The 14514-nt window shown below is 53.1% G+C and overlaps 6 protein-coding genes across 6 annotated transcripts; 2 read left to right on the forward strand and 4 right to left on the reverse strand.

Moving 5' to 3' along the window:
• Positions 1 to 251: 251 nt before the first annotated feature.
• Positions 252 to 1938, reverse strand: KD926_009731 (putative proline permease; the record flags this gene model as incomplete). The annotated part of the gene is made up of 2 exons (XM_053102208.1): positions 252 to 1554; positions 1601 to 1938. 2 exons carry the CDS (start codon positions 1936 to 1938, stop codon positions 252 to 254), a joined length of 1641 nt encoding a protein of 546 aa, XP_052954270.1.
• A 645-nt stretch (positions 1939 to 2583) lies between these two features.
• On the reverse strand, positions 2584 to 3889 carry KD926_009732 (cupredoxin domain-containing protein; the record flags this gene model as incomplete). The annotated part of the gene is made up of 4 exons (XM_053102210.1): positions 2584 to 3201; positions 3250 to 3318; positions 3377 to 3412; positions 3470 to 3889. The coding sequence occupies 4 exons, from the start codon at positions 3887 to 3889 to the stop codon at positions 2584 to 2586; spliced, it is 1143 nt and encodes a 380-aa protein (XP_052954271.1).
• Positions 3890 to 5926: 2037 nt separating this feature from the next.
• Positions 5927 to 6721, forward strand: KD926_009733 (rhamnogalacturonan acetylesterase; the record flags this gene model as incomplete). The annotated part of the gene is made up of 1 exon (XM_053102211.1): positions 5927 to 6721. The coding sequence occupies one exon, from the start codon at positions 5927 to 5929 to the stop codon at positions 6719 to 6721; it is 795 nt and encodes a 264-aa protein (XP_052954272.1).
• A 244-nt stretch (positions 6722 to 6965) lies between these two features.
• KD926_009734 (putative MFS transporter) lies at positions 6966 to 8579 on the forward strand (the record flags this gene model as incomplete). The annotated part of the gene is made up of 6 exons (XM_053102212.1): positions 6966 to 7141; positions 7209 to 7825; positions 7935 to 8127; positions 8182 to 8254; positions 8304 to 8358; positions 8410 to 8579. 6 exons carry the CDS (start codon positions 6966 to 6968, stop codon positions 8577 to 8579), a joined length of 1284 nt encoding a protein of 427 aa, XP_052954273.1.
• Positions 8580 to 8793: 214 nt separating this feature from the next.
• On the reverse strand, positions 8794 to 9399 carry KD926_009735 (uncharacterized protein; the record flags this gene model as incomplete). Its single annotated transcript, XM_053102213.1, has 1 exon — positions 8794 to 9399. The coding sequence occupies one exon, from the start codon at positions 9397 to 9399 to the stop codon at positions 8794 to 8796; it is 606 nt and encodes a 201-aa protein (XP_052954274.1).
• Positions 9400 to 10660: 1261 nt separating this feature from the next.
• On the reverse strand, positions 10661 to 11812 carry KD926_009736 (putative cellulase; the record flags this gene model as incomplete). The annotated part of the gene is made up of 1 exon (XM_053102214.1): positions 10661 to 11812. One exon carries the CDS (start codon positions 11810 to 11812, stop codon positions 10661 to 10663), a length of 1152 nt encoding a protein of 383 aa, XP_052954275.1.
• Between the last annotated feature and the right edge of the window lie 2702 nt (positions 11813 to 14514).

Below are 14514 nucleotides of genomic sequence, written 5' to 3' on the forward strand. Positions count from 1 at the left end.
TGTCCCTTTTGTGTGCATCGCAGTCGCTACCGCAAAAACAACGATAGCATTGTCCCTGTATCTACGATAATGAAGTCTTCCATTCATTATTCTCTGGAAAATTGCCAGTTGACTTTTATTCGATGAATTAATGGAGAAACACTCGTATCAACAAAATAATATAGAGCCAACGCCTAGATACATACTTATCTTTCGAAAACATCACCGAGCAAAAAAAAAAAAAAAAAAAAAAAAAACAAAATTAGGCAAAATCACCACATCCTCTCCCAAGTCCTCCTCACAAACCCCATCTCCGCCAATTCCTGCCTCCTCCTCTCCTCAACACCCCCCTCCTCCCAAACACGACACTCCTCATCGATCTCCGCTTTCCCTCTATAGATATCCGCCTTCGCGGGATCCACCCACTCCGTACGATGCCAGAACTTCCAAAACACAAACATGACGACCCAGAACGCCAATCCGAAATAGGACGTAATAAATCCCTGCACGCTGAAAGGCTTGAACACCGTGAATCCGTTGAAGAGCGTCACGGTGCAGCCGATGATCACGGCTAGAATGGCGGAGTAGGGCTGCAGAGGCGATTTCCAGGGTAAGCTGGCTCGGGAGATGCCTTGCGCGCGCAGGGCGCGGTACCAGGCTAGGAAGACGATGACCATGCTGGTGTAGGTGACGATTAAGGCGCAGGTGGTGAGGTCGACGAACCAGTAGAATACGGTGGAGGAGGAGTTGGAGGCTACGAGGAAGGTGATGCAGCTGAGTACAGAGACTGTGGCCACGCAGTAGATGGGGACGCCAGCGGCGGTGCATTTCAGGAGGAAGGCTGGGGCTTGGCCGTCGCGGGCGAGGGAGTAGAGCGTGCGGCTGGAGGAGTAGAGGTAGGCGTTTCCGCAGGACCAGCCGGCGAGGAGGATCAGGAGGTTGATGAGGTCGGGAAGTCCGTGGATGTTCAGGTTCGTGATCCCGATCACCCAGGGGGATGCGGCGGAGCCGGCGCTCCCGTTGTCGATGGCTGAGAGGAGGCGTGGGTCTTGGGAGGGGCAGATGATACCGACGGCAAAGACTCCAATCACGTAAAAGCCGACGATGCGGTAGAATGTCATCTTGACGACGCGGGGGATCGTGAAGCGTGGGTTTTGGATCTCGCCGGCTGCCAGCGCGGGCAAGTCGGGTCCCGCGACGGAGAAGCCAGCGTAGACCATCACCGAGAAGAAGCCCAGGAAGCGACCTGTCGTACCGTCGGTGTAGTATTCGTGCATGACTCCGTGTGTCCAGTTGCGGAATCCGTAGACGTCGTGGTTAGGGTTGCCACCGACCATCGTGATGAAGGTGAGCAGGACGAGGCCGATCAGTAGGAGGACTTTGGTAGACGCCATGATGAACTCGCTCTCGCCATACCATTTCACGGCGACTACGTTCAACAGGAAGCAGACTACGAGCGCCATGGCGACCCAGACGGCTGGATTGACGCTCGTATTCCAGTACTGCATGACGGTCGCGACGGCCGCATATTCGGTGCAGACTAACATGAGGCCTCCATAGAAATATACCCAGCCCCTGAACAGTCAGTTGAGAGGCTCAGAAGCAAGGTCAGACAACTCACATAGCAAACCCAAACGCAGGGTCAATGTATCGCGCAGCCAACTCAAATATCGACCCTCGAATGGGCAGATAGGCACACATCTCCCCCACGCACAGATTACATGGCCAGATGAAGAAAATACCATAGCACAGATACCCCAGAAAAACGGACAAAGGACCCGCATCGCGTAGATACGATCCAATACCGACAAAAAGACCTGTGCCGATCGAGCCCCCGATGGCCATCAACTGCACATGCCGTGGCGATAGACCGCGCTGGGTCTGATGGTACGGCGTTATGGTGCCCGAGACAACATCCCCTGCGACACTATGATTCTCGACAAATGTTTTCTTCTCCATGGTCACACAGGCCGAATGCTGTTTCGGTACTCCGTGGTTACGTGTAGGGGCCTAGTGAACTATTTATTTAACCGCGCCCACGAGCTGGGACGATAACCGGTGGCAGTCTGTATCCTGCTTCCATGATTGATATAAGCACATTTAGCATATCTTGACACAACCCAAGTCACCGATAAGAGGCTTATCGCGCTGATCCGCAACCAGCAACCGGAAGGGGGAAGAGAAGGCGATGCTAGTGGCGCTGCCAAGTGATAAGCCTCGGTGACGGGGGCAAATGAGCGATGTCAATGATAGTGGCACAGACAGACTGGACAAACCGAATAGACGGGACTTTCTCGGTCTATCGTGCCTCTCCGCACAGTCTGCATGGTTCGGATTCTGGAATATTGCAAAAACATTGATCATAGCGCATGGAATGCCCTATTGGCCAGCTGAGTGACTAGACACAAGGTATAAAAATGGTAAAAATGAAGAAACACCGACAAAGCCTATTTGGATATCATGCGCCGCAAAGACCAGACGGAGAAGAAGCGAAAGTATTAACAGTATATTAACAATAGAAGGACAGAGCTAGCATCACACCTCCACAAGGACATTTCGCCATGCTCAATATGTGACCAACTTCATATAGATGTTTCGATAACATTACCGCCCGTCGTGATGTTCGTGGCTCTCTGGGATCTGCGTCATCGGCATTGGGGCTTCCAACTCGGTCGGGCCGCGCTGGTAACCCGACGTAGGGGCCATCTGGCCCATCTGACCCATCTGTTGCTGGTGTTGTTGTTGCTGCTGGAACGAGGTCGAGTCCCAGCTCCAGTGTCCGCTGGCCGGCTGCGGCGGCGGGGAGAAGGCGCGTTGAGTAGGATCCGGACTCGAGACGAACGTTCCCTGATCGCCCGGATGCCCCGGCGCGCTGGCGGTCATCTCGCTCTTGCGCTCGCCATGGCTGTTGAACAGGGCCCATTGGGCCGTTCGCTCGGTGCGTCCGTCCTCCGATGACATCCACTTCTTGTATATGCGATTGCGGCCCAGAGCGAAGAACAGGGCGATGAGGATGGCGACGAAGGCGACGCAGCCGACGACGATACCTGCAATAGCGCCGCCGCTGAGTCCACCGCCACCGCCGTTGCTGGACGAGCTGGGAGATGGGCTGGAGGTACCGTTGGGTTGGTCTCCTTCGGCGGGGGGCGATTGTCCGGGCACAAGCATGTACGGATAGTCTTTGGCTTTTTCGTATTGGGCCTCCCAGGTCATGCTCGAGTTCTGAAGTTATTAGAATGAGATCGAAACGAAGATCGTCGAAGGTCTTACCGGGTTGATGACGCCGACCATGCCATTGCCGATACATGAGTCGATCGCCGTGCAGTAGAAGAACGTTGGCTAAGGAGGTTAGTCAAGGCTTTGACCATCGACCGGCTATATATTGATAGAAACTCACAGCAGTGTCATTCACAACCAAAGACCAAGTCGGAGGCTATGATTCCGTCAGTCTTGATGTATCCGGATCATCTTCCTTCCCACCAATACTTACAGGTCCTATCAACTGCCCATTATTCTCATTGAATTTATTAAACTCCCCGGACCAGAATACATCCTTACTAGCCGGCACACAAGGAGCCAGATAATCGGCCCTGACGACGGAGTGGTTGCGCGGATAGAACTCAAAGATGATCACGTCGCCGACATTCGCCGTGATGTTATGCGGCGAGTACTGATGGGGATCTTCCTTGGAGCCGACTTTCACGGTATGCGTCGCAGTGCCAGTGGTAGAAGAGGTCGTTTTCGACGCGGAGGTCGTCGTTGCAGTTGTTTTGGTCATGCTCTGTGTGCGACTGCTTTTCCCTGTCGCAGTGGGGTATGAATCGTTGTCCGACGAAGTTGTTTGTGTCGACACCATCGCCGCCTGCAGGACTAGCAGCAGCCATGTCATCACACGAACGGGAGACGGCATGAGGACAGCTGATGAAGAGGTCTTTTTCCCTTTCCTTGCCTTTTGTTCCGGAAGTCCACGGTGCTTCAGAATGTCGGGGGGGTCACCGTCATGCGGGAGAGAAGTCCAAAGTCCAAACAAAGAGCAGGCAAGAAAGAAAAGGAAAATCCGAAAGGCCTAAAATAAATCGAGGGAAATAATCCAGAGAAATAATAATACCAGACGAGGGAGCGAGAGGGGTCAGCAATCAGCCGTTCACAAAGAGACCGACTTTTTTAGGTTCTTTTAATTGCATTTTACGATATTATGTTTTTTGGTTATTTTAATTCTAGCAAGGCCAATACAGCTAAGAATGACCGTGGCGCAGACCGAATGAAAGAGAAAACGACAGGGAAAAGAAGCAGACAATAACAAATCAATCAAGAAGCGTCTCATTCATCGTTTCTTGGGCCCAGAATTACCGCCGCAACCGGTTTAGTTGGAGCTCGTTGGCGGTGATCCTGGGCTGTCTGGCTCGAACTAAACCATGGATCCTGCGTCCGCCATTCATATTCACTTCTATCCGAGACTTTGTCCTCTGCTCGTCTCCACTTCGTCCCCGTGGGTCAATTCGGGTCTGCCTCTGATGCGAGGAGGGCCCTGCTAGCAGAGCAATCGGTCTTCTCACTGGTCCAGCGACGGCATCAGACTGATCTAATGGCCTTGGCGGGCACCAGAAGTGATCAGGGGATCTTTGGAATTGGCCTAGTCCAGCCTTGCGAATTGAGTGTGACTGCGGTGGGCTCATTCTCCCGTTCGGTTTAGTGTTCTCTAGTCGCTAATTTCTTTCCCGACTTTTTGGCCCCCGTTGAAAGGGACCCAGTTGTAGCCTCGCGGTGATCCGGCCGATGGAGATAGGGCCGAAGCCCTTAGGAGCCGCCTCCAGTTCAGACTCAAAAAGAGTCAAAACCACGGAGTCCGGCCGTGCAAAACAGGAGTCCCAAGCTCGTGACGAGCTCGCTCTGCGCCTCCACCGGATGGTCCGGCAACCAGTGTCTGGTGCACTGCCGGCGTGAGATGACGCCCAGCTCGGATTTTCCAGCCTGCGACCGTACGGTTTGTCCGACGGTGGAACCAAGGCACTAGAAAAATAGAAATGCTACCTTAGCCAGGACTAGCAGGTCGATAGTTAGTTAGTACTGGGCAGCAATCTACGGTCGACAGTCTGAATTCCTAATTTCGCTCTGTTCTTTGTCCCTGTTCAGCTCCACACTGTCTGTCGACTGATTTCCGTTTACGAGTCCAACTCTGGACCGTGGTGCTGAGAGAGGCAGGAGGACAGCGCAGGAGGATCGATGACTGTCATCATTAGGATTTGACATTAATAATTAAACCCTCTTCACGTGTGCTTGACTCGACAGTCCATGCTCAATCGCAGCCACCGGAGATTTCCGTCAGGATTTAAGAGACCGAGCGAGAAAAGTCCGAACCTGCACGATTAGCTTTAAGTCTTGTACAGCGGACGGACCGACGCCTTGAGGATTAGCTCGAGCGATTGCATCCAAAGAATTCGTGAATACCAAGCCTGAGATCGCTCGTCGATGTTTCAGATCGCGGTGGAAATGATAACAGATAAACACAGAATCTACTCCGTACATAGACCCGTCTCTTTCCTCCGTCCACTGCCTGCTCCGCACTCCGTAGAGTCCGGAGAATAATGGATCTCTCATCCACCGGCACAACGATGGGCTTATTCCCCCACAAGAATGACATCAATCTGCATGCAGAGCAGCTCTTCACTGTCTATCTTCCGTCCTCACGGGGCCTCTAATTTGTGGAAGATGGGCGATATTCTGCCATCTGGAGAATTCTCCCGTTGGTGGAAACTTCTCCAATCTATCGTGAAGTGATTGATAGCCACCGACAATGGCATCAGCGAGATGTCTATAGGTATGTGAGTATGTGTATATATATCACAGCATGACAGCGCCTACGGTACAGACCACTACGGATCCCAGTCCGATCCCTGACGCAGTCCACACTACCTAACCGACCCCTCCGGAACTCCACGATATCACCATGCAACTGCGCCTCCTCACCCACTTCGCACTCTCGGCGCTAGCCCTCCCCTCTTCTTCTTCGCCTCTCCCCTCATCTCGATCCAAGGCCAAACCGCCCTTCTTCCTGCTAGCAGGGGACAGCACGACCGCTACGCAAGCGACCAATGGCGGCGGCTGGGGCGACGGCTTCCTGAACACGACGCTCCACCGCGGCGCCAACGGCCTCAACTACGGCCACAACGGCGCGACGACCGTCAGTTTCCGCGACGGAGGCGACTGGGATACCGTGCTGGAGAAGGCGGGCGAGGTCGGCGACGTCTACGCGCCCTACGTGACGATCCAATTCGGACACAATGACCAGAAACCGGCCAAGAATATCTCCGTCGCGCAGTACACGGCCAACTTGGAGCGGTTTGTCGCGGAGACTCGTGAGGCTGGGGCCACGCCGATTCTGGTGACGCCGTTGTCGCGTCGCACGTTCAACGAGTCGACGGGCACGATCGTCTTGAATCTCGAGGACCAAACGGTCGCGACTATCCAGGCGGCGAGGAATTCCAAGGCAAAGTACATCGACTTGAACCGGGAGAGTACGCGGTACTTGAATGCCATCGGGGAGGACCAGGCGCATACGTATAACCTCAGTCCGGACGATAATACGCATCTGAACGTGGAGGGGAGTCAGGTCTTTGGCGGCCTTGTGGCCTCGTTGATCGTCGGTGTGATTCCGGAGTTGAAGCGCGCGGGGTTTGTTGCGGTGGATGGCGCGTTGGAGACGACTTTGAGGAAGGGCGAATATTACTGGCCCGAAGTGTAGATTGTTAATTAGTGGGAAATTAACGGTGTTTAACGTGATTTATACTCCTCTTATTGGTGACGCTGGGGGAAGTGTGGATATGCCGAGATGAGCTGGCGGCCCGTCTCTCCGCGTTCCACCGACTCTCGTCCCCTGGTTGATGAATGATGATGAATGCATGAACAGATAAGGATAGAGAGAGAGAGAGAGAGAGAGAGAGAGAGAGATTGAGAGATTTAGACACGGTGTTTAGTTCAGCCTCAACATGGAGTCGATGCAGGTAGAACAGCGCGACGAGCCCGCACCTCCACGGCTTGTCCTGAAACTGGTCAGCGCGGGCTTCGCCTTCTTTGTTGCTGGCCTCAACGATGGCAGTTTGGGCGCTCTGATTCCGTACATCCGAGAGTCCTACCATATAGATACAAATCTGGTGTCCGTCGTGTAAGTCCCCAGCCTCTTTCCGACCGCAGTGCTCCTCACTGACATCGCCCTGCCCTGGGCAAACCAGCTACGGCACGACCTTCGTGGGCTGGCTCATCGCCGCCCTATCCAACAGCTACCTTAGCCAGTACCTCCATCTCGGAGTCTTCCTCGCTCTCGGGGCCAGCCTGCAAGTTCTCGCGCACGCCCTGCGCCCCTGGACCCCTCCGTTCGCGCTCTTCGCCGTTACCTTCTTCTTCGCTGCCCTCGGCCAAGCATACCAGGATACCTATGCCAATACCTTCGTCGCGTCGGTGAAGGCCGCGCATCGCTGGCTGGGCTTTATTCACGCCATGTATATGGCTGGATGTTTGGTTGCGCCGTTCGTCTCGACCGCGGTAGCTTCCTCGTCTTCCCTTTCGGTAGGGCCGACAGCCCGGTGGAGTTTATTCTACCTCGCGCCGCTGGGTCTGGGGGTTCTGAACTTTGGTTTGGTGATGTTTGCGTTTCGCGATTCGCTGGGATTCAAACGGCGGACTGTCTCTGTCGGGGCTTGTCCTGCAGATGACGGGACTGTCGATGCGGTGATGCCGGCTGAGGGAGGCAGCGCGGCCAAGGAGATGTGGACCACCTTATCGCTGCCCAGCGTGTGGGTGTTGAGTCTATATTTCTTTTTTTTTCTGGGCGCGGTTATCACGGCCGGTGGTGAGATCCCGATTCTGTCCCTTGCGAGTCGAACTAACCTCTTCTCGTATTCCGTACCGTGGATACGGTTCTGACTGTGTGGGGAAGTGCTGATGATGGATCTCTGCAGGTTGGATCGTCGAGTACCTGGTTCATGTTCGCGACGGCGATCTCAAAGAGATGGGCTACGTGCCGGCTGGGTTCTACGGAGGTGCGTTTCTGGGACGACTGCTGCTGGCAGAGCCGACGTATCGGTTTGGTGAGCGACGCATGGTCTTTGTCTATGTGTGCTTGTGCTTGGCGCTGGAGCTGGTCTTTTGGTTGTATGTTTACGGATATTCATTGGGCTGCTTTTTGGGTTCTGGCTGATTCTTTAGGGTGCCGAATATTGTCACCGAGGCTGTGGCTATCAGTCTGTTGGGCTTTTTCTCGGGGCCGTTCTTTGCGACGGTATGTGCTTCCCGGACTTGGGGTGTAAATGGCATGCTGACGACGCTAGGGCATCTCTGTGGCGTCGAAGTTGTTTGATGCTGGGATTCGGTCCTCGGCTTTGGGTTTGTTTTTATTTCCTTATATTATCCGTGAGATGAGGCTAATTTCTTCAGCGTTCATCTTCGTCCTGGGACAGGTCGGCGGCTCGCTATTTCCGGCCATCACTGGAGTTATTGCAGCCAGGACTGGCGTCAAGGTCCTTCAGCCGATCTTGGTTGGTTTGCTGGGCGCTACGGGGGTGACGTGGTTGATGCTGCCGAAGAGCAGACTTCATCATGAATAATGATATCACTCAAGAACGCAACAGATTCATTCGGTAAAGCACTATCAATATTTCTCAGGGCATCTTCACACCAGGAAAGAAGAAAGCAAAATATCAAGAAAGCAAGAAATAACAGGAAAGCATAACGAGCACATTCTGAGACACTCCTCTAGCCCGAGCAGTTCACATTAGCCAACTGAGCCAACTGCACGATGACCGGTCTCTATCCCATGATCTAGAGAACCTGCACACGGGGTCCAGTAACTCCGATATCCCAGCGAATCGCCACCTGGTCATTGACACCGACGAACTCAAACCCAGCCAACTTTCCAGCCGGGCAATCAAACTCGGGATATCCATCGTAGGACATCACCCACTCGGCCACGCCAGGTGCAGCGACCTTGATGCGTCCGGCGTGCTCGTCGCGCAACTGCACAATCACCTTGGCAACCTCCTTCGAGGCGGCCGCGACAGCCTGCGTGCTGACTTCGCCCTCCTTCTTGGCCTGCGCGCCGGTCGGCTTCGTCGCGGTAAACACGTCGGCCTGCTTCGAGCCGGTCGCGAGGTCCCGCTCCTGCAGGTCAAAGAGGAGCTTGCATCGTTTACCCTCGAGGTCCGGAGAGATGTCGAATGTCACGATGGTGGTCGTCTCTTCGGCTTGGTTGCCGTTCTTCAGGACCAGGACCTGGTCTTGCGGGTCTTCTTTGAAGTCGCCGCTCTGCACCCAGTAGCGGTACGTACTGTAGGGGTACAGGAGGGTGTCGGCGCGCGCGGCGTGCGGGAGGCGGGTGGCCGTGGCGAGAGTGGCGGCGCCGAGGATGGAGAGGAAGGTGTATTTCATTTTGATGATGGTTGATTGATGTTTCTTTGGGGGATTTGGTTTCTTGATTGTTTGGATGTGAGGGCTGTTGCTGGTGGAGTTGCTGTTGAGATGATGATGAGAATGAATTGAATCGACAGGATCTCTACACCTTTATATACCTTTTCCTTCCCTTCCTGTTAACTCTGTGGATGACCGTCTACTCATCTAGCATTCACAAAAGAAAGACAATCATAGAAAGTACGATATGATGCATCCGGTGAACACGGCACCGTCGACCCTTCCCCATCGCGAATCACGTCCTTATTGTCCCTGTTTCTCATCTGCCTCTCGCCAAGAACCGAGATCTCGTAACCTGCTCGCCTTACCGTCTTGGATCTCTGGGTATATTGTAGTTTTTTGCCTTAGAACGGAATCATGTCTCTGTTCATGTCTCTGTGTCTGCCTGAGTGGTTGGCCTTGTGTCAACGAGATGTGGAGGTGCGGGCCGAATGACATGTCCTCTGTTGTGCGGCTACATTCATGAGGTACGAAGTACACTACTGAGTATACAGGTCAGACGGAAGTATCGATCAACCAATCAGTATACTAGAGACGTTGTGTCCGAGACAGTAAGACCTCTTTTCACCTAAATCAATCAGTCAATTACGTATATCCCTGAATGTCCAAGAAAGAACTCTTCCTGTCCGGGCAAAATGACTGGCTCAATCATCGTATTCCCCATAGCCACGCGGACGCTATTTTTGTTCCGGGGATTGGGAACCCCGGCGTGGCAGGGAAGATCCTCTCCCGGAGGGAATTTAATTGGTGATGCTCACAGGAGGCGCAGATTGCTGGGCGGTGATCGACGAGGTCTGATCCTTGTTTAGTTGGGTTTGTTGGATAGGTTCATCCTGGACTGGGAGGTAGTTAATTGTTGGTCATTCATCGGGGGTTGCTTCCGGTGGACGGATATATATAGATTAGATGTTATTGAATCTGGAGATGACACAGCTGGAGCAGTATTTTCTGTCTCGAGTTAGATGATCGTTCTTTTGTCTGCCTGGGGAAATTTGCAGTGTCAGAGTCACACCGACTGTTGGCGTTGTATCATTATTGGTTGTGTACAAAGCAGGACTTCAGCCTTATGTCTACTTGCTTACTGTGTCTCTCAGTGGGTGTAGAGTATGTTGATCGTCACTTTGGGCTTGCTAGCCACTTTCACTATCACGTTCGAGCTATGCGAACCAGCGATTCTCCAATATTCCCCAAATATTTTCATCTTCAACTACTCAATGGCATCTCAACAAACACTCTTTCCCTCCTCCGGGTCGATCATATCTTCCTCAATCCATGTCATATAATTCCAATAATCGCTCTGCCTTCCCTCCCCACTCACTGTCGCATTGCCCGAGAACTTGGCCGTCCAGAACGAACTTCCCCTCGTGTGTTCTTCAAACGCATAAAGCCCCGTGTTCAGGGCCCTCTGACGCCCGGCCAGCGTATTGGCCTTCTCAGCCTCGATCGACCACTCGCCCACAAACGTCGGGAACTTGCCGTCTCCTGCTGAGGCGATCGCGTCTTCACAGATATATTCGGTGATGTTTGCTCCTGTGGCTCCTCTTCCGGCGAAATAGTAGTTGTGGACATCAAACACGAGGTTCGTAGTATTCTTAAAGTTGGGAGACCAGAAACTCTCGGGACGGAAGCTGCCTTGGAAAACGATGGGAATCTTCGCGTTTACTTTCTCAACCTTGGAGATCACCGACTGGATGTAAGATAGTGTCCAGGCTGCTCCTTCGTCTGACAATGCGGCCGGCGAGCCAAACGCTGACATATCTTTGTTATCGACTGGCTCGTTGATCGGCGCGATAGAGTACCCGTCTGGATGTTCGGAAGTTTGCACAAAGTCGATAACCTCGTCGATCACGTTCAGAGAGTACTTCATTGCCGTCTCGTTATGGAACCATCCGTAATGTCCCTCTGCTTCGCCGAAAGGCATCCCGTTCACCCCGCCAGGAAGGGAATGGACATCGATGATGACGTGCATGTCGTGCTTCGTGATCGCGTAGGTCGAAATATCCCGGAGAAACGAAAGCTGGTTGCCCGTGTAGAGCTGCGACCCGGGGACTTTGAGCCAAGCGGCGTAGGTCGTGGGGATGCGGAGGGTGTTGATCCCCGCTTCGTGTAGGGTGTCGATATCCTTGGGCGTGATGAAAGTTGCGTATCGCCGTTCGAGAATAGAACCGCATTTGGAGCCCTGGTTGGCGCAGAGGCCCCATTCGTCTGGGGCCCCGAGGGAGTTGGCGGCCCACCAGGTCGTGTCGATGGTGGATTCTTGACACAGCCAGCCGCCGAGGTTCACGCCGTGGACGGTGTGCGTGCGCCAGTCGAGGTACCCGGCTGTAGCGTGGGTGAGGAGGCCGGAAACGAGGGCGAGCTTGGGGATGTGCATTGTGAGTGTGTGGAATTTTGGTTGCTGTTGGACTTTTTGAAGTTTTGTTCCGGTTCATATGGGAATATTTATACTTGGATTGAAGGACCTCTCCACGTCGGGAGTAAGATCATCAAAATAACTGACTGGGTAATTTGAACACTGGAGATCGCTCGGTGGTTCCAAGCTCACTCCGAGGAGTGGTGATCAATATACGATGGTCCCTGCATTTCCTGCAGAATTTCGTTAGATACTAGATAGTACATTTTACGGGAATCTTCTCCGCATGGGGTAAGCTCCGCACTCTCCACACCTGCACATGGACCTCGATTCCGGGGATTCTACATGAGAGTTAGAGGGGAACGAACATGGTTGGATGTAGACACCTCAAACAGTGAATTGCTTCGGGCTCCGGGGCCGGCTCCACATCCCGACCTAATGTAAGGTGCTCAAATGTGACTCGGAGAAGATACACCGAGGGCTGGGCATGTCGTCAAGTCAGGAGCTTTGTGCACAGCGAGACGTGGCATCAATCAGCTTCTGATCATAGATTAGGTGATTAGAGAGCCGAACAGTAGAGTTGGCACAAGCGTATAGCTCCTGTATGCTTTATAACCAACGTTTTTCGTGAGTAGAATTGGGATTACAGTCAACATTAAGATTCTGGGACAATCGGTCCCTGATATTGTTCAATTCAACATAGAAAAGCCAAGATAGCAACTTAGATTCGCTGTCTTCTCATTCCTGTCTGTCCATCATAACGGATCAACACGACCCCCCACATACCGATGTTTATAACTTCAGCCGGGCAATCCATCGATCTCCGCAGGCAACTTATTTGAAGACAAGAACGCAAAAGCAGTTCCGTCTTTTCTGCTATGGCACTGGTCAACTCGGCGAAATATCACCCGACATTATATTATTCTGCATGGGCGGTGCCATTTGTGGTGGGTTTGCTTCTGAGTGTCGTGCCAATGTATTGCTCTGAGAAAGCCCTGGCCGATGGACGGGGCTATTCTTGTCTGGATGGAAGGTCACTTGAAGTAATCATTCTCCCTTTGTCGTTTGTTGCTGTTCTGGGAGTCATCAAGGCCACAGGTATTTGGGTTCTTGCGGAGCCGATGAGGTGGCTGATTGAGTAGGAACAATTCGAGGAGACCCAGATGTTATTAGACTAACTCTATGAGAACAGATTCAATGCCAACATTTTCGACGCAGAATTCCGCGAGAGTGTGGACACGATCACCGCCGAGAAAATGGTGGCGGTGCGTAGCTGGAAGGAGATCACTCCGGGGGCCGTTTACTAGCAAAATATAGTACTGGGTATAGGCATTCAACAGTTTGGACAGTCCTCCAGAATCGGCATTACTTTATGTTCCTTGTTTATTTCTATTTCGAAAACAACTGGTGTGTAGGAACGTGAACCGTCCTCGGATCCTGAGATTAAAGGAATCCGTTCCGGGACTTCATTCAAGATCATCGGCATAACTGGGAGGTTGTTCATTCTGTACTGCGTAATCGAGCTGTAGATACTGGAGAATATCCGTCACTCAATCTTTCTTCAGTGTCGCTCTTCGACATTTCGAGCGTTAATTTGGACTTGTCCCTCGCATGGAAGCTTTTGTCGGGGCACTGCTGTGTGGTCCAGGCCAAAGAATATATATCCGGCGGGAAGTGAGACAACTGATACTCTGATAAAAATAGTTAGTCCCGAGTAATAAATCCCAAGAATGAATAGATTTGCGGCTGTGAAATCACCACATCTGATGACCACGGAGAGCATGGAACGACAGCACCATGCTATCCCAGCCAAACCACCTGATTCATGATAATCATCTCGCCCCTAGCTCGGGTAGCTCTAGCTCCATCTATGCTTAATCCTCAACAGACACTAAAGCCCAGACTCCAAACAGCCCTACACACACCATCCGGCCCTGATATCGCGTGCTTCCGCCATCGCGATCGCCACGCGGAAAAGGCTGCACGAATCATGCCAGGACGCCAACATCCATGTAATGGTTCTCGTGTTGACCGCGCCCATCCGTCGTGATTGGTGCCGGACATGGGGCCGCACGGGTCTTGGACGGTCCGTTCATTCGAGAAAGAAGGTTAGTCCGCCACAAGCTTCCATCCTGCATGTCGCAATCAAGGCCGTGGGATTGCGCCACTGTGCCAAGTGGGTAGGGGCTTGGCGGAAAGATTGAGCCGGGAAAAGGGAGTGGAGACCGGAGGTGATGTTCTGGAGGGTACGGCGGAGAGTGAATGCTGAATGACAGAGAGAGGTGGACGGGTGATGCTGTTTGTCCGACGTGGAGGAGAGAATGAGGCATGAGGTATCACGAGGCAGGCAGCCAGGCTCTCAGGCTCCCAGGCAGTCAGGCAGTCAGGCAGCTAGGCAGCTAGGTAGCCAGTCCTGGATTCATCCGGAGATCAGGTGATCACACGTGATCGTCTAGCCCTGACGCGCTAATCCCCAAGCGGCAGCATCGGCGGTCCCGGGCATCGCAGATTGGCTGAGGGACGGGGGCAATCTCTAAAACACCAACAACGAGGCCATGTCGAGCACCACCGTCGTAGCGCGATGCTCCCAAGACTCTTGGCATGGGTCCCTCTATCAGCAAATCCGCCAACCTGCTGGCCCAGGATCAGAATGCCTTCCCTGACGCTGCTTGGCATGGCTCAACCATTTCCGGGGGTCACTAGCATGGGACCTGCCCTTGCCC

The sequence above is a fragment of the Aspergillus affinis genome, assembly GCF_023601865.1.
Source record: "Aspergillus affinis strain CMG 70 chromosome Unknown NODE_70_length_187477_cov_86_774354, whole genome shotgun sequence".
NCBI lineage: Eukaryota > Fungi > Ascomycota > Eurotiomycetes > Eurotiales > Aspergillaceae > Aspergillus > Aspergillus affinis.